A 27932-nucleotide genomic window follows, 5' to 3' on the forward strand; every position below is an offset into this window, starting at 1 on the left:
ACCTGCAAACTAGGAAGCAATAGCCTCTACTAGTCAGGATTGCAGAGGAGATTTACGTAGTTTATGCTTTCCCTCCCCCATCCTCTCCCCCCACCAAAAAACAAGTTATTTTAGTGCCCACTGACTTCAGGTGGCCAAAAATAAGGTTTGAAATATTTCAGGGTGAATGATGGAGACAGAGTAGTGGCCTCGAGTAAACAACAAGGATACTAATACTAAGTGTCTGCTATGTGCCAAGCATTAGGCTAGATACAATCAAATCAAGCAACTCCTGACCCACACAGGAATCATAGTAGTAATCAAGTTATATCAGCTCATTTTTCTAGCCTAAAAGCATATTAAGCTAATTATTATTATTAATAATAATGGTATTTGTTAAGTGCTTACTATGAGTCAGGCACTGTACTAAGTGCTAGGGAGCATGTAAACAAATCAGCTATGACATAGTCCCTGTCCCACATGGGGTTGTCAAGTCACCTGAGTGATGTATTTGTTGGGTTTAAAAAAAATCAGGCCATCTTGGGAATTATTTTGAACTGAAATGAAATCATAAATTCATTCTATTAATCCAAACACAGGGATAATAATAATAATGGTATTTGTTAAGTGCTTACTATGTGCAAAGCATTGTTCTAAGCACTGGAGGGATTCAAGGTGATCAGGTTGTCCCACGTGGGGCTCAGAATCTTAATTCTCATTTTACTGGGGCCCAGAGAAGTAAAGTGACTTGCCCAAAGCCATTAAGTGACTTGCCCAAAGTCACACAGCTGACAAGTGGTGGAGCCAGGATTAGAACCCATGACCTCTGACTCCCAAGCCCGTGTTCTTTCCACTGAGCCAAGGGCTCTGGAAAGAGTTAAAAAAAAAAAATCAAAAAAGAAAATGCAGAAGGCAAAGCCATTTTTGAGTTAAGAACTTCCTAGAAGACTACGAGTTCCAACTTACCCAATGGGTAAGGAATGGGCTAGGGAAAGAGGGTGCTAAGTTGTTATCATCTGGAGCAACTAAATATGAGATAGCACCAAACAGTGGGCACCATAATTATTGATAAAGCACTGGAGTAAATACAACTTAACAGATCAGACACAGGCCCTGTCCTACACAGAGCTCACAATCAAAGAATCAAGAAAACTTAATTCTAGGCCTCCTTTCTTTATTGCCCAAACTGAATTTCTGCCACTTCCACCCTTTGGTACAAATGCTAATGATCTGTGAAACAGCCAAACCAATAGGCAGCAAAAAGAACATGGCCCTGTGTAATCCACAAACTGGTTAACTGACCCTGGGTTATTAAGAAATGATTGCATAATGAGGCATTCTAGTACACCCCAACCCCATAGCAGTTATGTACATCTTTAAATTATATTATAAATTAATTTATATAAATGACTGTCACCCCCTCTAGGCTTTAAACTCGTTATGGGGAGTGAACATGTCTGCAAATTCTGTTGTACTGTACTCTACCACTTAGTCAATGCTCTACACACAGTAGGTGCTCAACGATTTTGACATCTGTCTACATGTTTTGTTTTGTTGTCTGTCTCCCCCTTCTAGACTGTGAGCCCGTTGCTGGGTAGGGACCATCTCTATATGATGCCAACTTGTACTTTCCAGGTGCCTAGTGCAGTGCTCTGCACATAGTAAGCACTCAATATGATTAAATGAATGAATAAATACCAACTGATTGACTGTACAGCAACCACAAATTGAAGATTGTTCATCAGCTATTTTAGGATTGTTGTGCTTTACAATATTCATCAACTTCATTCACAGTGGCATTGCTAGGTGCTTAATATGCATCAAGCACTATTCTAAGCTCTGGGGTACATACAAATTCATCAGGTTGGATGCAGTTCCTTTCCCAAAGCAGGCTCACAATCTGAGGGAGAGTAGGTATTTGATCCACATTTTTCAGATGAGGAAACTGAAGCGTAGAGGTCGTGGCTCAGTGGAAAGAGCACGGGCTTTGGAGTCAGAAGTCATGGGTTCAAATCCCAGCTCTGCCAATTGTCAGCTGTGTGACTTTGGGCAAGTCACTTAGCTTCTCTGTGCCTCAGTTACCTCATCTGCAAAATGGGGATTAAGACTGTGAGCCCTCCATGGGACAACCTGATCTCCCTGTAGCCTCCCCAGTGCTTCGAACACTGCTTTGCACATAGTAAGTTCTTAATAAATGCATTATTATTATTATTATTATCTAGCAGACAAGGGGCAGAGGAGAGATTAGAAGCTGGGCCCACTGATGTCCACACCTGCACTCTTTCCCTAGGCTACCCACTTCCCTAGGACATGAAGCTAGTTAAGGGCATTAGTGCTTAGGTAATGAGTCCATACGATGTGCACATAAGGACACATCCTCTAGACTGTAGGTCATTGTGGGCAAGGAATGTGTCTGTTTATTGTTATTCTGTACTGTCCCAAGCGCTTAGTACAATGGTCTTTACATTGTAAGCGCTCAATAAATACGATTTATATGTACTGACTGACCAGCCGGGGCTCTGCCTCAGAGAGGAGACAAGTCATTTTCATCAGTGAGCCTTGAATTTTTATAAAGGGAAAAAAATACAAAAATATTAAATAGCAACCTCTTACTAAACAGTTAATGTAAATCACACTTTTTGCAAGATCACCTCAAATATTTCCCTTTAGTATGGGATTTTTGACCTCCTAAATAAAGAATATGGTAACATTTATTAGGGTCCCTACTGCAAGGAGCCAGGTTAGGTAATAATAGCTATTTCATCCCTTCTAGACTGTGAGCCAGTTGTTGGGTAGGGACTGTCTCTATATGTTGCCAACTTGTACTTCCCAAGTGCTTAGTACAGTGCTTGGAACACAGTAAGCGCTCAATAAATACAACTGAATGAATTAATGAAAAGCATTTACTCACTCACAATATAGTCATTTGTTAATCAATTTTGGGTAACAATGAAAAAGCCATAAGTCAATATCTAAAGATTGTAAGCTCATCTCTAGCCTGTAAACTTGTTCTGCTCAGGGAATGTGTCCACTGATTCTGGTATACTGTACTCTCCTAAGCTCTTAGTACATAGTACTGAACATAGTAAACACCTCATTCATTGATCAAAGAATTGTATATTCCTAAGACTCTAAAATGTATCAAGGTATTGGAAGGGGGTGGGGGGGGGAAATCACAATTATGAAAACAAAGGGTTAAATCAGTAAGCACTCAACCTGAAAAGGATTAGCTAAGATCTTTAAAAAACAAAACAAAAACACTAAATACTACCACCACAATTATCTTTAAGTTATTTCAAGTCAACATGCGTCTGAAGCCACAATCCACACAGTGATCATTTATTATCCTGAGCTAGCTTTCCTACCCAATTTTCAAAGTCTCTAGCCAATATCCAGCTGTTTCCAACAGTTACTGGGGAAGTGGGCTGACTATTAAATAGATTTAATCACATTTCAAACACAAACAGGTCCATTAGATATAAACATGTTTTTCTCTTTTAGAACATAATATGAAAGAGGTGGGCTTTCCCTACTATCCTAGAGGGAAAAAAAAAACTGACAACAGATGAAAAGATTCCCTATCTGTATGTTACAGTATTACCTAAGACCAGTTAGAAAAACATTCAAGGAAGGTTTTTAATATAAGGATAAAGTGTTAACTTGCTTTTCTGGTTTGAGTTGGATATTTGAGCTGAAAAAACACACACGTTTCCTTGAAAAAAAATCTGAATTTTCAAAGGTGAGTTAGCCTTCCAGAGGAAGTACACAACCTCAAGAGCTAGGCAATGTATGAACTGATTTCCCATTAACTTGAAAATTTAAAGGGGGAAAAAAAAAATCACTCAGCTAACAATCCCAAGAAGAATGTTTTATATTTCTGAAACAGGAATCAATATTAATGAAGTAGGATTAAATCAAATGAGACTTACCTTACTATAAATAAAAGGCAAACTGCATGCACTTCTCAGCCTGTAGCTATCTAGCATGGTGGAACAGAAAGGAACAAAACATCTTTTGCTTCAACAAGAGAGCTACAGATCCAGGCTAGGTTTGAGTCGACCACTTGCAAGCAAAACTGTTCGCCTCCAACTGATAGCAACAGCCTTTTGGGCGATATCACTTGCTGTTCTGAACTGCAGCTTAAATGTAAGAGGAAGCTGTGATGTTTAAATATTGCTTCACAGATCTAAAGGATATGACTCAACCATCGAGAACGGCCCATTCCCCTCCCTCCCGAAATTGTTGTCATTTTCAATAGTAAACCTTATTTTGGGTTCAGTCTTGAATGTTGAGATTGTTTGTGAGCTGTCAGATCAAGCAAGGCGTACATTTGCTAATATCCATGGCTCAAAAAGGAGACTCTGCAACTACCTCAGAGCATTTCATTTTTCTCAGCTATAAATCGCCGGTCTGACCAAGATAAAACAAACCAAAAAACCAAACTGAAAATGCTGAGCTTGCTTAAAGGAAAAAACTGAATTAAAATTCAACCAAGAGGCATCTTTGTATGACATATCCATTCTTAGATTGAAAAGGAGTAAATAGCTTTTGATATTTTTCCAGTAGAAAACATTTTCTAGGCTTCACCACAAAACAGATTGATTTTTGTCCACCTCTGGATTTTATCTAAATTATTTCTAAACAAGTGATCCCAGGAGGGCATGGGGTAGATGTAAAAGTGGTTATTTTAAATGTGATCACATTGCATTCAGACAGAAGTATGAATGTGGTAGGGAACCTCAATCCTCTTCAGAGGGCAGGTACTATATGAACAATCATTAGCAATATATTGGAGGAACAAAACTTTCTCTAGATTATGTCCACGGGTACAAGGCAAATGATAAGAGGTCATAGTAGTCAATCATATTAATTGAGCGCTTACTGTGTGCAGAGCACTGTACAAAGAGCTTGGGAGAGTATAATACAACAACAGACAACCTTCCCTGCTCCCTCTACAGTATAGAGGGAGAGACAGACACTAATATAAATAACAGATATGTACATATGTACTGTGGGGGGTTTGTGTAAATAAAGTGAGCAATACTGAGAAAATCATGCTTACCAATGCCACTGGGCCAAGCCCCAAGCAACTGAATTAAGGACATAAATAAAATTACCCCCTCCACCCTCCATTGACAGTTCCCACAAAAACATTAATAGATCATGAAAGGTTAAAGGTGCCCTGAATATCACTTTTTCCTCTTTTCTTCAAGTGATCTACAAGACCACAGTGAAATTCATGCTTCTACCTGGTTGATATGGTTGAAATCGAACCATAGAAATAAAAGTAGTAATTGCGGTATTTCAGTGCTTACTATGTGCCAGGCACTGTACTAAGTGCTGGGGTGGATTCAAGCTAATCAGGTCCTACATGGGGCTAACAGTCTTAATCTCCATTTTACAGGTAAGGAAACTGAGGCCCAGAAAAGCAAAATGATTTGCCCAAGGTCACACAAAAGACAAGTAGCAAAGGCAGGATCAGAACCCAGGTCCTTCTGATTCCCAGGCCCATGGACTCTCCACTAGGTCACACTGCTTCTCAGCATGAACTGGGAATACTAACCAACTGAAGAGTGCAAAACTGGTACCACTGAGCCAGCCAGGTCCAATGAATTATGGAAAAAAATTCACTGCAAGGAAAATGCCTCTTCATGCAAGAGCACCCACATGTTTTGGATAGAAAGCTGTTGGGGAATTAGGGAAAATTCTTTCAACAACATATGCCAGTCTGGATATTGCACGGTTCGGTGTCTGAAGAAACAGACATTAATAAGAGGAAGAGGAGGAAGAGGAGTACAGAACAGAATTGCTCACGCAAAGCCAACTGGCACAGAGTAAACCTCCTTATGTACCACACTGCTTGGTACCTTGAATGCCAAAAAAAATATCTATTGATAGTATTTATTAAGTGCTTACTGTGGGCAGGTGTGGCATACTTTACTCTACTCAGGAGAGTAGAATTAGTAGACAAAAAATCCCTTCCCTCAAGGAGTTTGCAGTCAATACAGAGGCGATCCTAGGAGCTACAGCATCTATGATGAAGTCCCAAAGCAGCAACCCTGTTCCTCTTTGAAAAGCCCAGGAAAAACTGTTGTGGGAGAAGGTTGGGGAGGCATGGTTGCTAAAAGGAGAGAATTCAGGGAAAGATTAGAAAAGAAAAGGAGAGATGGATTTTTCTCTCTGCAGTTGCCTGTGCTTTTAGATAGGTTGAACACCCAAGCTGATTAAAAGCTTCAAGGATGGAAGCTATTACTGTTATAGTGAGAGGCAGGGGTGTATAGCAGATAGAGATTCCCCCCCCCCCTAAAAAAATACACCAAGAGAACCAACGTGATTTTTTCACCTCCTAGGGATTTCAGAACGATAGAGCACAGATCCTAGTAAGGCCTATTTAAACACCATACACATCCTTTTCTCAGGGAGTACAACAATACCGGTGCCCTGGTTATAATTTCTTCCAGAACCCTAAGCTTGTGAGATCAGGTGAACCAACCCTCAAAGCATGATGCAGTGTCCTGTATATGGACTCATATACTACCAGTCCCAAGGCTCAGGGCCATGTCAAACCCACATCCAGCAGAGATTGGAAACCCTGAATTTAATCTCACTGAAACCTCCCTTTTGAGAACGCTGTCAAGCCAAAAAAAATTACCATACAGTTGTCAAGGGACTACCCTGAATGTACACTTGGACTGTAAGTTCTCAGTTTAAGGGCAATCACTCATATTAAGTGCTTACTGTGTGCAGACCATTGTATTAAGCGCTTGGGAGAGTACAATATCCCGGCTCCCGAATCCCGGCTCCGCTACGTCTGCTGTGTGACCTTGGGCAAGTCACTTCACTTCTCGGAGCCTGTTACCTCATCTGTAAAATGGGGATGATGACTGTGAGCCCCACGTGGGACAACCTGATCACCTTGTATCCCCCCAGAGCTTAGAACAGTGCTTTGCACATAGTAAGCGCTTAACAAATGCCATTATTATTATTATTATTATTACAATATAAAATTAAATAACCATTCCCTGCCCACCATGAGTTTACAGTCTATAGGGGAAGATAGTGTATTGAGCAGTGCACTTCTAGACTGCAAGCCCGGTGTGGGCAGGGATTGCCTCTATTGATGAACTGTACTTTCCAAGCACTTGGTACAGTGCTCTGCACACAGCAAGTGCTCAATAAATATGATTGAATTGAATGAATGAATGAGCACTGTACTAAGAACAGAGTTGGTGGACATTCCATGCCCACGACGAGCTTAAGAGTAGGGACCACCTCTACTTTATTGTACTCTCATTAGTGCTTAGTACAGTGCCTGCACACATTAAGTGTTCAGGATTGACTGAATAAGGGCTAGAAGTGCTTCTATAAGGCTGCTGAAACTGGAACTACAGGGCCTCATGGTCTTCACCTTCTCCACTTCAGAGAAGCAGCTTGGCTTAGTGGAAAGAGCATAGGCTTGGGACTCAGAGGTTGTGGGTTTTAATTCTGGCTCCTCCTCTTGTCAGCTGTGTGACTGTGGGCAAGTCACTTAACTTCTCTGTGCCTCAGTTACCTCACTAGTAAAATGGGCATTAAGACTGAGCCCCACGTGGGACAACCTGATTACCTTGTATCTACCACAGAGTTTAGAACAGTGCTTGGCACATAGTAAGCATTAAATACCATCATCATAATTATTATTATTATTATTAACTGGATGTAAAGTCATCAGGACATAGCTGGAGACCAGGTAAGCCCAACCCTTACCCTTGCCTACCTAATCCCCATCCTTTCATTCATTCAATTGTATTTATTGAGCGCTTACTGTGTGCAGAGCACTGTACTAAGCACTTAGGAAGTACAAGTTGGCAACATACAGAGACAGTTCCTACCCAACAATGGGCTCACAGTCTAGTCCTTCCCCTACCTCTACTTCTCTGAGGGACTTGCCCGATCCACTGAGAAGCAGGAATGTCTAGTGGATAGAGCGAGGGCCTGGGCTTAAGAAAGACCTGGATCCCAGCTCTGCCACTCATCTGCTGAGTGACCTTGAGCAAATCACTTAACTTCTCTGTGCCTAGTTACCTTATCTGTAAAACGGGCCATGGACTGTGTCCCACCTGATTAGCTTGTATCAACCACAGTGCTCAGAACAGTGCTTGGCACATGGTAAACACTTAAATGAAGTTCAAAGAAAAAAAAAAAATCAACGAAGCGTCTTGACAAACTTACTTCCAGTGAAGAAGCCCTAATCTAGCAACCCAGCCTGGGACTTGTGAAAATAGACTTCTAGACTGTGAGCCCGCTCTCCTAGAGACCGTCTTATATGTTGCCAACTTGTACTTCCCAAGTGCTTAGTACAGTGCTCTGCACACAGTAAGCGCTCAATAAATACGATTGAATGAATGAAAATATGGTCTGGAAATGTGGTGATGATGTTTAAGTTCGTTTTGGTTTTATTAAGCATTAAACCTGATTCAGATATTAAGAGTCTGCCTTAAATTCAGGATGGGCCACAAAGTTGGGCCAGTTCTTTCAGTTTCTACAACAGTTCAGCATTATGGTTAGTTCACTGGCTCTGAGTGCACATGATGAAGTCCACATGATGAAAAACCTACACAAAATGGACAGGTAGACCCTAAAAAAGAGCCATCACATTTTCCTAGGCTTAATCACCATGGCCATAATCCAGTCAAAAGTATTTATTGGATGATTTCTGTGGGCAGAACACTGCACTAAGTGCTTGGGAGAGTACAGTACAAAGTTAGTGGACATATTCCTTGTCCACAACAAGCTTCCATTCTAGAGGGGGAGACATGTCTGGTCTCCGCCGCAAAAAAAAAAAAGGGGGGGGGCATAAAAAGAGGTTTGCCTTTGAAAGGGAAGACAATCTGGATCTGACTGCCAAAATGAGATGGGGGCGTGAAACACAGGAAGTACTCAGTCACTGGTATTTAATTGAGCACTTACTGGGTGCAGAGTCCTGTACTGATTGATTGAAAGCTGACAAACCCACCTATCCCTTCTGCTATATACCAGCACACATAAACTCCCATCTATTTCCAAGTTTCTCTGCCATCCACCCATGGGCTTCTTCCCAACCATTCACTTGTTTGGTGTTTCCTCTTTTCTGCCTCCTCATTTCCATATGTTCTTTCTCCCCTTTGCAATTTCTTCGACCTGTTTTCCTACTGCAAGAGAGTTTCTCATTTGTGTTTTTCACTCTTTCTTTGTATTGGCTTTTTTTTTTTTATTTTGCCCACCCCATTTCCTCTTCTGCCCAATCCTCTTTTTACTTCCCTCACTGGCCCATCTCTTCTTAAATGGGTCCTTCCCGATCCATCCTCCACCCTCTTGGGCTTTCGCTGATCTCAGCTGTAGAACTACGGTAGTATTAAACAAGCCCTGAGTTCCTGCAGACTTTACTCCCTGGACCAAGGACTTAAAAGGACTGATTAAACCAGCATGTGACTCCCAAGGTAACACCAGCTTTGGTATAGTAATAATTAGTGCTATTTATTAACTGCTTACCCTGTGCCAAACATTACGTAGATACTATGCGATCAGATGAAACAGAATCTACCTCATATGTGACCTGTACTAAGCGCTTAGTACAGGGCTCGGCGCATAGACAAGCAGTATGACTCAGTGGAAAGAGCATGGGCTTTGGAGTCAGAGGTCATGGGTTAAAATCCCAGCTCTGCCAATTGTCAGCTATGGGATTTTGGGCAAGTCACAACTTCTCTGTGCCTCAGTTACCTCATCTGTAAAATGGGGATTAAGACAGTGAACCCCCTGTGGGATAACCTGATCACCTTGTATGCCCCCAACGCTTAGAACAGTGCTTTGCACATAGTAAGTGTTTAATAAGTGTCATTATTATTATTTTAGTAAGCGCTCAATAAATACAATTGAATTAGACTGGGGCTCAGTCTAAAGGGGAAGGACAATAGGTCTTTAATCCCCATTTTACAGTTGAAGACATAGGCAACAGACAAGTGACTTCATTCAATCGCATTTGAGTGCTTACTGTGTGCAGGGTACTGTACTAAGCACTTGGAAAGTACAATTCGACAACAGGTATAGTCCCTACCCAACAACGGGCTCACAGTCTAGAAGTTGCCCAAGGTGTCACTGCAAGCAAATACACTGTACTCCCAAGCATTTAGTACGGTGCTCTGCACACAACTACTGCTCAATAAGTACCATTTATTATGAAGTGGTGGAGCGGGGATAAGAACCCAGGTCTCCTTACTCCCAGGCCTGCAGTCCTCCTACTAGGCAATGTATCTTCTTAGGTCACCTGCTTCTAATATTCCTAGGTCAGCTCTTCCCCACTGAATCTGTTCCTTGCAGGGAAAAAAAAAAAAGCCTTAATGAAGCAATGATTGATAGTTCTTGAGAGGTCAGGCAAATAGAAGAAATGCTAGATGAAGAGCTTTTAATTGAACAGTTTTTTAATGGTTTGTGCCAGGAGTTTTCCTCAGCATCTCATCCTGAACAAGGAGAGGAATGAGCATTTGCAGATAATTGTTATTCTGGGGTGGGTCAGGGAAGGTTCCCAGAGGAGAACAGAATTTGAAACTTCGTGTACCTTCTGAAGCAGAAGGCCAGAAAAACCACCACCATTTCTGGAGTTATGAACTGCAGTATCTTGGGAAAATTCCAAATGAGTGTTGATAATAGACTTCGAATCAGTTTCAAAGACAATTATTTTACTTTAGGAAAAAAAAATTCAATTTAACTTGAGGAAAATGCCCTGAACTAAAGAAACTGATTAGACAGCCTCCTACTTTGAGCTAAACTTTTCTTTAAAATTAAAAAGGTATTTTCAGATACGTGACTAGCTTGCACTTTCCAAAAGGTGTCTTTAAATTCCTCTGGAAGGGATGTTAAGTGAAATACAGTGTTCTGACTCACTGGCAGAATATGAGTGAATCCTTATTTATGAAATTTATCTCCAGGGCTTCCCCACCTCTGAATCATTCTGGCACCCATAGCTTCGTTAGCCAACTGTCACTTATCCAAGCCTCAATTTTACCTCCCATCCAGCAATATTCCCCCTCCTATTACAACATGTGTCTTCCTCCATTCTCTTCTTCAGCCCAGAACCCCACCAACCTGCTACCTGGTCCCTCTCTAATAGTAATAACAATAATAATAATAATAGTAGATAAGCACTTACTATATGCCAAGCACTAAACACTAGGGTAGACACAAGGTAACCAGGTGAGTCCCTGCCCAAATTGTCTCACAGTTTAATAATGGTATTTGTTAAATATTTACTGTGTGCCAAACATTGTACTAAGGGCTGGGGTGGATGCAAAGATAATCAGGTTGGACATAGTCCCTGTCCCATATGAGGCTCACAGTCTAAAGGGCAGAGAGGGAACAGGGATTTAATTTCTATTTTACAGTTAAGGAAACCGAGGCCCAGAGTAGGGACTTGCTCAAGGTCACACAGCAAGTAGCAAAGCTGGGTTGAGACCCGAACCTGCGCTCATTTCACTAAGTCATCCTGCTCCCTCCTTCCCCTCAACAGAACTGAGACCCCCAGACTGAAGTTTTAAGCTGCCACAGGCAAAAAGCTCTACAGAATGAGGGGGCCGGGGGATGGCGAAGAGGGAGAAACTGCCCTACCAGCAGCACAGACCCACTACCCAGCCCCCATTCTCCTTCCCACATGGCCCCTCCGGCATTCATCCAGTCCAACTGCTGGTCCCCAGGGCTCTGACCTACTTGGTACCAAAGCCTTTACTAGAGAGAGCTGCTCCACAGTTCTTTCATGACTGTTAGGGAACTGGAATTCTCAGTGCGGGACTCTAAGAGGAAAATGAAGGTAATTTACTAAAGGATAAGCTGTCATGTACTTGGAATTTAAGTGGGATGCTTTGTCTTAAGTGATCATAGCCAACTACTCCCACAGGCACCAAATTTAGGGAGAAGAATCCTTCTTGGTAGGCTGAAACTTTTTGGCTATAAAGTTTGTTTTCATTCCTATAGGGCTGATACAAAGGCCCTGTCCCCTAGACGAAAGTGAGTAAATGTCACTTTGCCTGGAGCGAATGTTTTCCTTAAGAGAATGTGAAATTATGGTTTATCACTTATGGTTAGGGTAAGCAACTTAACTGATAAGCCACATCTCGATATGGGTACAAAATCTGGTTAGAAGGAAGATTCCTATGTTGGGACTAGAAAAATTATACCCAGCTTTTGAATTTCTCTCACACAAACCCATTTCCTTCCAACTCTAATTGCAGCTTCATCTCCCTGTTTATGGCTTCCTTGAGACACCTCCCTGATCTGTTATATTACATTGGATTCTTCTTGCACCTTCTCCTAACACTTGCAGAGTAAAGCAGCCTGATCTAGTGGAAAGAGCAGAGATCTGGGAATCAGGCATCTGGGTTCTAATCTTTACTCTGCCACTTGCCTGCTGGGTGACCTTAGGTAAGTCGCTCTCTGCCTCAGTTTCCTCAGCTGTAAAATGGGGATTAAGAAACCTGTTTTCCCTTCCATGTGGAACATCTCAAGTCACATCTCTGCCAAGAGGCCTTCTCCAACTAAGCCCTCATTTCCTTTTCTCCTATTCCTTCATCACCCTTGTTGCTTTTATTCTCCCCACATTACTTATGCACATAACTGTCATTTCTTGAGAAGCAGTGAGGCTCGGTGGAAACAGCACGGGCTTAGGAGCCAGAGGTCCTGGGTTCTAATTCCGCCTCGGCCACTTGTCAGCTGTGTGACTTTGGGCAAGTCACTTCACTTCTCTGTGCCTTGGTTACCTCATCTGCAAAACGGGGATTAAGACTGTGAGTCCGAAGTGGGATAACCTGATCACCTTGTATCCCCCCGCAGCGCTTAGAACATTTCTTCGCACATAGTAAGCACTTAACAAATGCCATCATTATTATTATTATTTATATTAATGTCTGTCTCCATCTAAGCTCCTTGTAGGTAGAGAATGTATCTACCAACTGTTACACTATACACACACACACACACACACAATCTGATACAGACAAGAGCATTCATTCCACTAGAGGGGAGAAAAATAGCCACTCTCTGGCATTTGAGTAGTTACTATGTGCAGAATATGGCACTAAACTGCATTTATTAAGCAATAGCTATTAACTGCAGGGGTAAAAATAAAGTTTTGAGATCAGGTGCACTTTCTTGTCTTACGTGGACTCAATCTATTTTATCCTCATTTTACAGAGGAGGAATCAGAGGCCCAGAGAGGTTAAGGTGGCTCGCCCAAGGTCACAAAATAGACCACTGGCAGCCTCAAACCTGGGTCTCCTGGCTCCCAGGACAGTGCTCTCTCCACTAGAGCTGGAGTTTGGGCAGGAAAGAACTTCAGTCCTTCTGGCAACGCTTCAAATCTATAGGTTAGTCAAACATCTTCAGAAGGCTACATCACCTGAGACTCACAAGAAGAAACCTGAAGCTCGGCATCTGAATCAACTATGTCTCCCAGAGTCAATCTCAGCAACACTTTGTTTCCCCTTTCCATCCCCAAACCCCTGAGAAAGATGATCCATACTAAAGGGTGAAACATGCATAAGTACTGGAAAGAAGTTAAATGGATAAAATGCTGTTACTCAAGTAAGGAATTGAGAAGCATTGTTGCCTAGTGGATAGAGTGTGGGCCTGGAAGTTCAGGAGGACCTGGGTTCTAATCCTGCCTCCATCACATGTCTGCTGTTGACTTGGGCAAGCCACTTAACTTCTCTGTGCCTCAGTTCCCTCATCTGCAAAATGGGGATTAAGACTGTCACTCCCAAATGGGACAGGGACTGTGACCAAGCCAATTCACTTATCTACCCCAGTGCTTAGTGCAGTGCTTGGCACAAAATGCTTAATAGCACTGTTATAATGAATAAAAGTTTTTAGCATCTGTAGTAAATAAGGTCTAAGCTCCAGGCATGAAGGCCGAGTAACTTTGAGAGGCTGGAGACATTTCTTCACAAAGATAGGGATGTGTCATTTGGTCTGTAGAAAATCAAAACAAGTGTGAGTTTGCACGTGTTGGCTAGACAGAGAAATACTGTCTGACCTGAAATTTAAACACTCCATTCCAGGGAAGACAGTGACATCACTGGGAAGGAAACAGCTGCTACTCTCATCCAAAGATATCAGCAAGGCCTAAAGAATACAGGACTAGGGAGGTGGAAGACCTGTTTTCGAAAACCAGCTCTGCCACTTGGCTGTTATATGACCTTGAACAAATCACTTCACTTTTCTGTGCCTCAGTTTCCTTGTCCATAAAATGGGGATCGAATTACTTGCTCTCCCTTCCCCTGAGAGCCCCTTATAGGCCAGGAACTGGGACAGATGTGATTGCATTGTAATCACCTTGTAACCTCCTCAGTCCTTAATACGGTGCTTGTCACATAGTACAGACTTTAAAAAAATTAATAATAAAAAAGAGAAGGAGCTTGGAGATTAGAACAGACAAGAGACCTTCACTTTCATTTCCTGGAGTATCAAGCAATTGTATTTATTGAGCACTTACTATTCATTCAATCATATTTATTGAGCACCTACTGTGTGCAGAGCACTGTACTAAGCACTTGGGAAGTACAAGTTGGCAACATATAGAGACGGCCCCTACCCAACAGTGGGCTCACAGTCTATAAGGGGGAGACAGAGAACAAAACAAAACATATTAACAAAATAAAATAAGTACAATATGTACAAGTAAAATAAATAGAGTAATAAATACTATGTGCAGAGTACCTTACTAAGCTCTTGGGAGGGTATAATACAACACAATTAGACATGTTCCTCACCCATTATGATGATCATGATGGCACTTATTAAGCACTTACTATGTGCAAAGAACTGTTCTAAGGACTGAGGAGGTTACAAGGTGATCAGGTTGTCCCACCGAGGGTTCACCGTCTTAATCCCCATTTTACAGATGAGGTAACTGAGGCACAGATAAGTTAAGTGACTTGCCCAAAGTCACACAGCTGACAATTGGCGGAGGTGGGATGAGCATCTAGGGAAGCAGATACCTGTTCATGCACATCATGATCCAATGAGCTGCTTCCTAGGCCCTTACTGTCACTGCCCTTTGCAGTTCTGCCCCGCTGCCCTTCCCCTCCCCATCTTTCTCAATGCAGATCACATCGCATCTCTGGTCCCATGATCTGGGGGAGCGCTGATGAGCCTGTCAGATTTGGGAGGAGTGCTATAAAAAAGGTGACTTTCAGAGCCCAGATCATTTGCATAAGAATACCTTAAAAATTAAAAATTCAGTTTCAAAAGAGAATCACGTTTCAAAAAAAAACTAAGGCTTCTGGAGAAACTTCTGGATACAGATGGCATCCATCTAGTGCAGGTTTGCAATTGGCACTGTACAAGCTCTGTCCAAAAGGAACTACGGTCTGTTGGTGAGAATCGTTATTTATGTTACTAGGCAAATAAATTAGCAGTGCAGTCAATTAAGATCTTGAGCCACATCGAGGGATGTAAGCAATGACTGACAGACTCCAAAAAAAACCAAAACAAAACAAAAAAAAGAAGCAAATCTTGGGCTTGACTTAGAATAGCTGTTTTTGCAGCAGATCAAGTTGTGCACTCACCTGGAAAGGAACACATATATGAGAAGGTTCAAACTGGGGCAGAATCTTAGAATCCTTCCTGAGGAGAATTCGGTAAAAAAGGATGTAAACTTCTTGTGGGCAGGGAATGCATCTTATATTGTACTCTCCACACAGTAAATGCTAATAAATATGATTAATTATGGTGGGGATGGGTGTTGGTTTTGGGGTCAGCAGGTGGGGAGAAAGGTTGGAAACAGCATGGTCTAGTGGAAAGAACACAAACCTGGGTTCTAATCCTGCCTCTGCTACCTGCCTGCTGGTGATGTTTGACAAGTCACTTAAACTTCTCTGCACCTTGGTTTCTTCATCTGTAAAATGGTGATTCAATACCTATTTTCCCTCCGACATACTGTAAGCTCTGTGTAGGACAGGGTGGTGTCAGACCCATTCGCTGCCCACGAGCTTACAAAACTGTCCCAGCTTTTAGTAGGAAGGTTGGCACAAAGTACTTAATGCCACAATTATAATCAATCATATTTATTGAGCGCTTACTGTGTGCAGAGCACTGTACTAAGCGCTTGGGAAGTACAAGTTGGCAACATAAGAGGTCTGACCCTGGGTTCATCAACACAGATCTATTTTGTCCAGTCAAAATCTCTCCAGCATTCAGTTGTCAATTTCTCTCTTGTCTCTGAAAAACTCTAGGGCCAAAGTCCCTGCACTGTCTACATTCTCTTTCTTCCCATAATGAGGATATATATCAATATTCTTTACATGTAGCTACGTAGATATAGATAGATATGTATTTATAAATGTATAATAAAAGGGAACCTACACCTTGGAGGGAAGGCACATAAGACATTCTTGCTTGTCTGCTTCCTATCTTCCATAATCATTACGGTATTTGTTAATCCCTTACTATGTTCCAAGCACTGGGTTGATACAGGGTAATCAGGTTGGACAGAGTCGCTGCCCTACACGGGGTTTACAGTTTTAATCCCCATTTTACAGCTAACAGGCACAGAGAAGTTAAATGACTGTTGGAGATGGGGGAAAGAGCAAGAAAGGCCGAGAATGCAAAACTGTCTAGTCATGCCCCTAGGTTCACAGGCCATATGTGAAGGGCTACATTCATATACACTGAGGGGCAGAAACGGAAAGCAAAATGAAGAGACCAGAATCCCTCCCACTTGCCACATCCTAGACCTTCTTTCCAATCCCCACCCTGCCATAATCTACCAGGGCCTTGGTATGCTTCAACCAGATTTAGAGCAGTCATCTTTAGAATTACACCTGAGTTCATTTACCTAATAATAATAATAATAATGATGGTATTTGTTAAGCGCTTACTATGTGCAAAGCACTGTTCTAAGCACTGGGGAGGTTACAAGGTGATCAGGTTGTCCCACGGGGGGCTCACAGTCTTAACCCCCATTTTACAGATGAAGTAACTGAGGCTCAGGGAAGTGAAGTGACTTGCCCAAAGTCCCACAGCTGACAACTGGCGGAGCCGGGATTTGAACCCATGACCTCTGACTCCAAAGCCCGGGGTCTTTCCACTGAGCCATGCTGCTTCTCTAATAAGCCCTCTGCCCTTGACAGATGTGTGTTCCGGATGAGAAACCTGACAGAGAGGTTTATCTTATCTGAAGGAAGCAGAGGCCCCCTCACACGGCTGAGAAACCCAAGATGGTAGAAACATAGTTCATCTCTACCAGCCTCAAGAGAAAGACTGTCCCATTACCAATTCCCTGAGTATTGATTAATTTTATCAATATCAATTTATTAATTTATTGATTAATTAAGAGATTAATTTTAAAGTGCAAAAAGAGGTTTCGTTTAAAAAAAGACTGAAGTATATTACAAACCATCAACCCCATTTCTTTGTAGGAAAGGGAAAAAACAAGCCACTCAATGTACACGAATATTGCCCTTCACATATGGCCTGTGAACCTAGGGGCATGAATAGACAGTTTTGCATTCTTGGTATCAGAATAATAATAATAATAATAATGTTGGTATTTGTTAAGCACTATGGGCCAAGCACTGTTCTAAGCGCTGGGGTAGATACAAGGTCATCAGGTTGTCCCACATGGGGCTCACAGTCTTAATCCCCATTTTACAGATGAGGTCACTGAGGCCCAGAGAAGTTAAGTGACTTGCCCAAAGTCACACAGCTGACAAGTGGTGGAGCCAGGATTAGAACCTACAACCGCTGACTCCCAAGCCCGTGCTCTTTCCACTAAGCCATGCTGCTATCAGAACTGAAGTCTTTATTCTAGGATAAAGTATTTTAGTAGTTAGAGGAAACTTATACCTGAGTTTTCATCATCTTCCCACCTGCCCCCTAAAAACTAATTAGTCAAAATAGCCTAAATAATACTTGCATTTGCTTGCACCTTAAAAGCTTTCTTGGCACTCACTTTTCTCCTTCATTTCCTATTACAACCCAATCCACACACATCATTATCATCAACCTACTTAATGTACCCTCTATCTTGTCATTCTGCCACTGAACCCCTTGCCCACGTGTTCCCTCAGGCCTGGAACTCTATCTGTTTTCAAAACCTTCCCCATAAATGTATCACATCTTCTCCAAGAGGCCTTCCCTGACTAAGCCATCATTTCCCTTCCCCTATCCCCTCTGTCACCTAAACACTGATGCTCACCCCAGTCCCACCGCACTTGTGTATATCCTGATACTTGGCAGTTTTAAATGTTTTAAAATGTCTGTCTCCCCCTGTAGACTGCACATTCATGGTGAGCAGGGAGCAGGTCTAAACATTTAGTGGTATTTGCTAAGTTACTGTGTTCCAGGCACTATATTAAGGGCAGCAGTAATAATAAAAATAATGATAATGGCATTTATTAAGAGCTTACTATGTGCAAAGCACTGTTCTAAGCACTGGAGAGGTTACAAGGTGATCAGGTTGTCCCACGGGGGGCTCACAGTCTTAGTCCCCATTTTACAGAAGAGGAAACTGAGGCACAGAGAAGTTAAGTGACTTGCCCAAAGTCACACAGCTGACAATTGGCAGAGCCGGGATTTGAACCCATGACCTCTGACTCCAAAGCCCACGCTCTTTCCATTGAGCCACGCAGTAAATAAAAGCTCACCAGGTTGGACATATTCCATGTTCCAAATGGGGCCCACAGTCAACCACCATTTTACAGATAAAGTTAGAGGCACAGAAGTAGAGCGACTTACCCAAGGTCACACAGCAGACAAGTGGTCTTGGTCTTTCCATCAGGCCGTATTTTATTGTATTCTCCCAAGAATTTAGTACAGTGCTCTGTGTACTGTAAGTGCTCAATAAATACCACTGATTTCACATAATCCAAATGGCATCTTTTAGTGTGAGCAAAATTGATCAGTCTACCATAGATACAGTGATTGAACCACATTAGCCAGCTGCAGAGCTGGGATCAGAATTTGGGGCTCAACTCTCTAGGCTGGGAATAATAATAATAATAATGGCATTAATTAAGCGCTTACTATGTGCAAAGTAGCCTTCTAAGCGCTGAACAAAGTACTTTTTAGGCTGCCTTCCCAATGACAAAGTCCCATAACTATACAACTTTCAGAAACAAGGATTCCTACCTCGGAAGTGCATTTCAGCAGGTAGCAGACTCTGCACATGAGAATGCACAAGATAACATGTTCTGCCCACTCGTAATAGAGATCCTGTTCAAAACAGCAGAATGTCTAAGTCTTTGTTTGAGTTTTGTGCCAACTTTAGTCTTGGATTTGAGAAAATAAGCCCATATGTGGGTGGTGTAATTTCAATTTGGATATTATTCAAAAGTAATATTTCATCTAGAAGTTGGAAGCAGCTCAGCCTAGTGGATAGAGCATGGGTGGTCAGAAGGACCTGGGTTCTAATCCTGACTCACCACTTGCTTGCTGTGTGACCTTGGGCAAATCACTTAATTTCCTAGGACTCAGTTACCTCCTCTGTAAAATGAGGATTAAGACTGTGAGCCCCATATGGAACATGGACTGTATCTAACCTTATCAGCTTGTAGCTACCACATCGCTTAGTACAGTGCCTGGCACATAGCAAGCACTTAATTAAAAAAATACTCAAATTAAAATTAAATTGTATGTTTTCAATCTACAGTTTTCCACTAACACAGCTGCCCTCAATTTCTTAATAACCTTTCACATTTCCTATATTTCTTCATCTCACTGCTCCTCTGAACCATTATTTCACTGTGCTTGACAAACAGGAAGTGTCATTTACCTGTTCTCAGGAAACTGAAGACTCCAAGCCTGCACTGTACATGAGATTGTTGGTGAGATTATTGTTCATCTTCAACTCTAATCACCCTTGATATTTTGTTTTGATTTCTCCATCCCTACCCTCATATTTTTATTATGTTACTCGTTTTGCAAAAATGTAAATATTCTTTATACCAAACGTGACCACTGCAAGACATATTTTGGAAAAGAAAACCTGTCACTTCCATTCTGGCTCTGTCCTACAAACAGCAAACTGGCAAAACTCGGAGAAAAACTCATCAAGCAAGAGAATGAAGGCCAAATGACAATTCCTCTCAAAACGTCACCACTATGTCAAATTAATTTGTCTTGTCTTTAAACCATGAGTTGTTAGTAAGCTTTTTGTAAGCATAGATGGCCCAAAATGAACAGCTGTCTCACCTCTGTGCAGACCTCGATCACCCCAAACCCATGGGTTGCAAGGTAATTGGGTGAATATTGGGGAGTTTGCTCTAGGATAAGTACATTGGTACTTCCAGGAGCCCAGGCCATGGTAGATAAATCAGTAAATCAAATGACATGCACTCTCTGCAGAGCACTGTACTAAGCACTTCGGAGTGTACAATAGAGTTAGTAGATAAGATTCCTACCCTCAGGGGCTAAAGGAAGAGATACTAAAGATAGGGGAGGCAACAGAGTTTAGAAAGATATGTTCATAGGTGGTACAGGGGTGGGGAGAGGAAGAGGTGGGTACACAAATGCTTTAGTGATTCAAAATACTCGCTATATGGCAAAAGCTGTACTAAGAGCAGGGGTAGATGCACATAGTAAGCACTTAATAAATGCCATCATCATTATTATTATTATTATACAGTCAGATCTGACAGTATCCCCATCCTACACAGGGCTCAGTCTAAGGGGAAAGGAGAACAGCTATTTAGTCCCCATTTAGAGATGAAGCAGAGGCACAGAGAAGTCAAGCATCTTGTCCAAGGTCACACACCAGGCAAGTTGCAGGGCAGAAAATCAGAATCAGGTCTTAGGACTTCCAGTCCTGTTCTCTATCCAATATCGTTATCCACTGCTCCGATTGCCCCTCTGCTGGAATGGCAGTAGAGGGCAAATAGGTTGGGAAGTTGAGATCAGAGAAGGACTTTTGGAGGGAGTGTGATTTCAGAAGCCAAATATTAATACTAGTAACCCTTGTCCAAACCAGGATCCCATCCCAACTGCAGATGCTTAATGTATATATATCAAAATATATAACAAGCCACAACTTTCTTGGGTTAGGAACTGCAGCAGAAGGCCCTGTCATTCTACCAGAGTGTCCAGCAGAGGAGGTGAAACACTGACTACATCCACTCTAGAGTTGAAGCCAAACCAAAAGTACAAGTTCTCCAAATGTTCTTTAGAGCTAAACACTGTGCAAAACCTAGCAAGGCTACTTCTGGGCACTGAGGAAACGGCAGAATCTTTGCTCTTTCAAAAATGGATCTTCAATGATTCACAGAATGTCTATAGGTTTGTGGGGATTAATAACCCACATTTAAGGGTCAGTGTGCAGACTCGCCTTCATTTAAAACTAAAAGTTCAAAAGCATCACCTGCATCTATTTTTCTTTGCCTAGTCATAGTAATGTAATTTATTAAATAAGTGTTTACTGTGTACTGAGAACTGTACTTAGCCCTGGGAAGTATATTGAAATTTGCTAGTTACTATTAAATTCCCTATTCATTTATTCCTTTGGTGGTATTTGTTAAGTGTTTGTGTGTCAAACACTGTACTAAGTGCTGGGGTAGATGCAAGATAATTAGGTTGGACACAATCCCTGTGCCAGGTGGAACTCCCAGTCTCTGTAGGAGAGAGTAGGATTTAGTCCCCATTTTACATATGAACAAACTGAGGCACAGAAAAAGTGATTTTCCTAAGGTCACACAGCAGAAAAGTGACAGAGCTAGGATAAAAACCCAGTTCCTCTGATTTCCGGGCCTGTGTGTTTTCCATACTGCTTCTTCTGTTAGTTTTTACTTATATAAGTTTACTACATAGCTGGTAGATGACCAAATGCTATATTAACTTTGACATAATGGAAGCTCTTCAAATACTACTGTGTTGACATAGGAAATAGCCTGCTTCAGATAATATTCAAGTATTATAAATGAAGCTGTTCATTTCCCAAGAACTCATTCTAGATGCTTGCTCAAAATTACTCCAATTTCATGTTGCAAATTGTATAAACATTTCAGGACTCCAGGCTGTCTCTGGTTAAATGCAGTAGAAACTGGAATTTGTTGTCCAGGGAATAGCCTCTTCATTTGCAAGTTGTTAGTATTCACAGAATTAGAATTATAAGTAAGCCTTTATTGTTTTTGGTTCAAGTCATGCTGTTTCAGAAGTTATGGGTAACAGATCTTGGGGCTGAAAACTGCATTAATAGGCTGGCTTGATTAAGGATGAGGAAGAGAACAGATTAATTAGACAGAGTGACCAAGTTTTGGGAACTGCATAACTTGCAAAAACTTTAACACTCTTTAATCCATCAGCTGAAAGACAAATCCTGCAAGACTAAGATGATTGATCCAAGATATCCTATCAGGCAATACGATTTGTCTCCAACCTGCAACGGATGCAAGACTACATGGGTCTGAATGCAGAGCTACCCTCTGTCTGTCATTAGTCACTTGGAAAAAATTGAGCACAAGTCTCTACAAACAATAATGGAAAACCCACTGGAAAGATGTAGTGATGATGCACAAGTCCAATAGAAACTCATTAAGGTATTTTCTAATGAAAGCAAAATTTGCTCTGGTTTATGTATATTAATTCTCTTGGCAACTAGGCAGTTTCTTATGGGCTGTGTACAAGAGACAAGAACATACTTCGAGGATTTTTCTAAAGGAAGGATCTTTTTTTTTTTTTTTTTTAACTGGAATATCCATAGGGCCTACCAGCAGCTGGATAGATATTTAAGATACAAACTACTTTGGCTCTCTTTCTAAACCAGACTCTGGAACTTCTTCTAGACTGTGAGTCTGTTGTTGGGTAGGGATAATCTCTACATGTTGCCAATCGGCATTGCCCAAGCGCTTAGTACAGTACTCTGCACACAGTAAGCGCTCAATAAATGATTGAATGAATGAATGGAACTTGTCAAGGAAATAATCTTTTCATCTGCAAGTTATTAGTATTCAGTGCTATAGATTTTTTTTTTGTCCTCTTTCAGGAGCTATGGGTAAAGGATCAGGTCACCCTCCAGATGGTAGGTGGAATTTAAGACTTTCCATCCACGTGGACTTTCCACTACTGTGGAAAGTGCTCTGAACACAGGAAGGATTTAATGAACGATTGATTGGATGCAAAGAAAGAGGTAGTTATGCTACACAGAGTGCCCAATTCTCCCCGAAACTTGCTATTCTGGAGGTTTACAATCAATCATCAATCGTATTGAGCGCTTACTGTGTGCAGAGCACTGTACTAAGCGCTTGGGAAGTACAAGTTGGCAACACATAGAGACAGTCCCTACCCAACAGTGGGTTCACAGTCTAAAAGGGGGAGACAGACAACAAAACCAAACATACTAACAAAATAAAATAGAATAGATATGTACAAGTAAAATAGAGTAATAAATATGTACAAACATATATACAGGTGCTGTGGGGAAGGGAAGGAGGTAGGATTGTGGGGGTGGAGAGGGGGACGAGGGGGAGAGGAAGGAAGGGGCTCAGTTATCCTCCCCAAACACTTGGGACTAATAGGCAGTAGTCTAGGTACCGGGTGAATTGGCTTCACCCAGAAAAACTGAATGTTGGGAAAAGTCAGGGCTAGCTAACCTGTTCATAATCTTATTTCAGCAAGAAGCTTAGGAGAGGGAATGCATCTACCAACACAAATTGTACTCTCTCAAGTGTTTACAGTCCTCTGGACAGAGTCCTCAGTAAATACCACTGATTAACACAGAGAGAGCTGAGCAATTGACTGAAGAGACATTTTCACCAGGGGGCACTAAAAACCACTTCCCCAGAGAAATGACAAATTTGTTTCAAGATGGGCAATGCCCAAAATTGCTTTACCTACTTAGGATGCTAATAAAAGATTATTCCTTTTGCATGGCAATATGTTAATTTAATACCCCAGACAGTTGTGTACAAGATCAGAGTTTACTGAGCACTTCTGCATGCAACACTGTACCAGACCAGAGTCCCACAGAAAGGCAATTCCTACACCATTAGTTTGTGAGGTGAGTAAACTAATTCATTCATTCAATCGTATTTATTGAGTGCTTACTGTGTGCAGAGTACTGTACTACGCGCTTGGGATGTACAAGTTGGCAACATATAGCGACGGTCCCTACCCAACAGCGGGCTATGTATTATAAAGATGAGACAATAGATAAGTACATAATTGAAGAATCAGATGAACATAAGAGAAAGAAGAGTCAGGAGCCAGGAGATGCTGATCTAGTTAAGTTTATGAAAGTGATTTAAAAAAAAAAAGTGTGAGAGCCAGAAGCAGCTTTAACAGGTCTGCAGAATGTTTTGAAAACTTGGTAAAAGTTGGGGCAAGTCATCTAGATTTGCATAGATCTAGATGCTATAGAAGAAAACTCAGTTAAGTTGTATTCAAGTGGGTTAGAATTGTGTGATCAACTCTGATGTGTGGGGTAACCACACACCAAGTGAAACTCACTGCAGAACATAGTAATTTGACACTGGTTTGATGAAGTATGGTTTCAAGATTGAGGCTCAATCCTCACGGGTGGCTTCACCCATCCATAAAGCAGAATCAAAGATATCAACCAGGCAAAGATATCTGGATGGCTAACACTTCAAGCCTAACACTGGAACCCCAGGAAACTATATTATTAATAATAACTGGTATTTGCTGAGCGCTTACTATGAGCCAGGCACTGTTCTAACCAGTGGGTGGATAAAAATCAAATCAGGGTGGACACAGTCCCTGTCCCACGTGGGGCTCACAATCTTAATCCCCAGAGATAAGGTTACTGAGGCACAGAGAAGGGAAGTGACTTTCCCAAAGTCATGCAGCAGACAAGTGGCAGAGCCAGGATTGGAACCCATGACCTTCTGACTCCCAGTCCCATGCTCTATTCACTACACCAGGCTGCTTTTCAATATTCCCAAGCATAGAGTTCTGCACTCAGAAAATACAAGTGAGTAACCAAGGCCAGAAAAAATGGTTTTGCCTCAGCTAACAGGGTTTTGCCTGAGCTAACACAGTAATAACTGTAGCATTCATTAAGCACTTACTATATGCCAAGCACTGTAGTAAACGTGGGGTATATCCCGGTAAGTCGGATCCCACAGAGGACTCAGTCTAAGTAGGAGGGAGAACAGGTATTGAGTACCCATTCTGCAGATGAGAGAACTAAGGCACAGCAGGTAAGTGGCAGAGCCAGGATCAACACCCAGGTCTTCTGGCTTCCCAGATCTGTGCTCTTTCCACTAGGTCACACTAGAAACAGCATGGTGCAGTGATTAGATCACAGAACTGGGAGTCAAAAGGTCATGGGTTCTAATCCTGCTCTGCCACTTACCTGCTGTGTGACCTTGGGCAAGTAACTTCATTTCTTTGGGCCTCAGTTACCTCATCAGTCAAATGGGGGTTGAGACTGCAAGCCCCACATGAGACAGGGACTGTGTCCAACCCAATTTGCTTGTATTCACCTCAGCGTGTAGTACAGTGCCTTAAAGTGCTTAACAAATGCCATAATTACTATTATTTCCAATTTTGGTAAGTATACAGGTGGAGCAAATAGTTTGGTTCTGAGCATTTGAAAGGGCAGCAGTAAGAACTACTCTGGAAATGCTCTGTTTTGTCTTGAAGCCATTGGTAAACAGCATGGCTTAGTGGATAGAGCACATACAAGACACCATTAAAAAAAAAAAATCCAGAAAACTACAAAGCTCATTAACATCAGAGGAACTTAAGTTTAGACAGACTGGTAGTGAGAGGCACAAAAATTTTTTCCCTGAAGGTGGATATAAGGTTAGGACTGAGGTGAACTGGAAATATGTGGAAAAATTCACAAAACCAGGATTATATCAATTATAACCTTCCATCCTCTTTTCTTTAAAAGTGGATTATGGCATGTGCAAGTTAGATCAAAGGATGATAAAAATGCTACATGAAGCTTTTAAAGGCTTTTATTGATACTTTTGTAAATGCACTCATTTTTTTCAAAGCTTCCCTTTTAGCACTTCACTCAATGCCCACTTCTAACTTCGGCTGGAATTCCAATAAACCAGGCCCATGGCACAATTAATAAAATTGTAAAAGTAATAAAATTGCACTAACTCTGGAAGACTTAAAATGCTGTGGGTCATACTCACTCCACAGTTTGCAATTGGTCTCAGGGAGAGGACAGTAGTGGAATTAGGAACCCTGGACAGAGTCTAGCTGTGCACATTCCCCCAAAAACTGTTAGCAGGGATGAGTGAACCCAAGGCTGCTCACATATATATCTCACCACAGATGATTTATCTTAATGGTATTAGTTAAGTATTTACTGTGTGCCAAACACTGTTCTAAGCACTGGGGTAGGTATAAGTTAGGTAGGACAAAGTTCCTGTCCCACATGAAAAAATCACAGTCTTAATCCCAGTTTAGAATTGATGTCTGAGACACAGAGAAGTTAAGTGACCTGCCCAGAGTCACACAGCAAGCAAAATGGCAGATCTGGAATTAGAACCCAGATCCTCTGACTCATTCACTCATTCAATCGCATTTCTTGAGCGCTTACTGTGTGCAGAGCACTGTACTAAACCCAGGCCTGTGCTCTTTTCACAAGGCCATTCTGCTTCTGATTGTACAGTGAGTGCTCTGCACACAGTATGTGCTCAAATGTGATTGATTGGAGAATTCCCCACACTGTGAATAATTAATTACTACCCTTTGTTAATTTTCTTACTATAATCTTGGCAGAGTACTATACAAATGTGGTTACAAGCCTGAGTGGTTACAAACTCAAGACAACTGCCAGCTCACAATCTAAATGGGAAAGGTCAAATGAGAAGGAATGTAATTTGTCTGCTGTGTGACCTTGGGCTAGTCACTTCACTCCTCTGGGCTTCAGTTACCTCATCTGTAAAATGGGGATTGAGATTGAGTTCCAGGTGGGACAGGGACTGCATCCAACCCAGTTTGTTTATATCCACCCCAGCACTTAGTACAGTGCCTGGCATATACTAAGCGCTTAACATACCATAATTATTATTATTAAGAGCAATGATGTGTTTCTCTCTACCCCCAGCTCTAGGTAGTAAGAATCATTCATTAGTCATTATAAGTTTTACCTCTTGTTTTCTTTCCCTGTAATGTTATACCAATTAGAGCCAATCTGGTGACTTATGCACCCCATCACACGACTGGCAGGAAGGCAGCTGCAGCTAAGTGAATATCATTATTTTCCTCCACACTATTGAAGTTCATAATGATCCTTTCCCTGGCTCAGAAGCTAAAAAAATGCTTCTTTCAGATTTCAATGTCAACAAAGTTTGTGAGGAAAAAAAAATGAGTTCCTGCCTTCTGGGGAACTCCCAGCACCAATAATAATAATAATAATGGTATTAAGCACTTACTAGGTGCAAAGCACTGTTCTAAGCACTGGGGAGGTTACAAGGTGATCAGGTTGTCCCATGGGAGGCTAACAGTCTTAATCCCCATTTTGCAGATGAGGTAACAGGCACAGAGAAGTGAAGTGACTTGCCCAAAGTCACACAGCTGACAAGTGGTGGAGCTGGGATTTAAACCCATGACCTCTGACTCCAAAGCCCGTGTTCTTTCCACTGAGCCACGCTGTGAGTAAGGGATGAATACTGACATTAAGTGCCAGCCATCAATGGAATTTACTGAGCACTTACTACATACAGAGCACTGTACTAATCACTTGGGAGAAATGGGAAGTTCCTTCTCCTCAGAGACAATGCCATCCAGATCCCTTTTTATTTTTGAGGAGAAAGTGACATTTTTAGGGGTTCTGACCACCAAGCAGTCTCAGGAAGGATTGATTCATGCGGGGACCTGCTTCTTGAATGGAAGGAAGTGGTGAGCTCATAGCCACAACAACACTGTGGGAGACAGAAGAGAGGAGGAATGGAGGAGTGGAGATTTTTGCCACCACATCACCACTGCAGCTGAACCGGTCTTTCTCGGTGGGGATAACTGGAATCATCATTTCA

General features: G+C 41.8%; 1 protein-coding gene across 5 annotated transcripts in view; it reads right to left on the minus strand.

Annotated features, from left to right (window-relative positions):
• MCTP1 (multiple C2 and transmembrane domain containing 1) overlaps positions 1-27932 on the minus strand; it is a 369964-nt gene that overhangs the window by 324249 nt on the left and 17783 nt on the right. For 4 of the 5 annotated variants that reach the window (XM_038765897.1, XM_038765898.1, XM_038765899.1 and 1 more), the window contains exon 1: positions 3909-4061. The exons of the other annotated variant lie outside the window; for it this stretch is intronic. In XM_038765897.1, coding sequence (XP_038621825.1) covers positions 3909-3965 — 57 coding nt within the window. In that variant the 5' untranslated portion in view covers positions 3966-4061. Of the gene's footprint in view, positions 1-3908; positions 4062-27932 lie in introns of those variants that run through there. 5 annotated transcript variants of the gene reach the window in all.

The sequence above is a fragment of the Tachyglossus aculeatus genome, chromosome 23 (assembly GCF_015852505.1).
Source record: "Tachyglossus aculeatus isolate mTacAcu1 chromosome 23, mTacAcu1.pri, whole genome shotgun sequence".
Classification (NCBI taxonomy): Eukaryota; Metazoa; Chordata; class Mammalia; order Monotremata; family Tachyglossidae; genus Tachyglossus; species Tachyglossus aculeatus.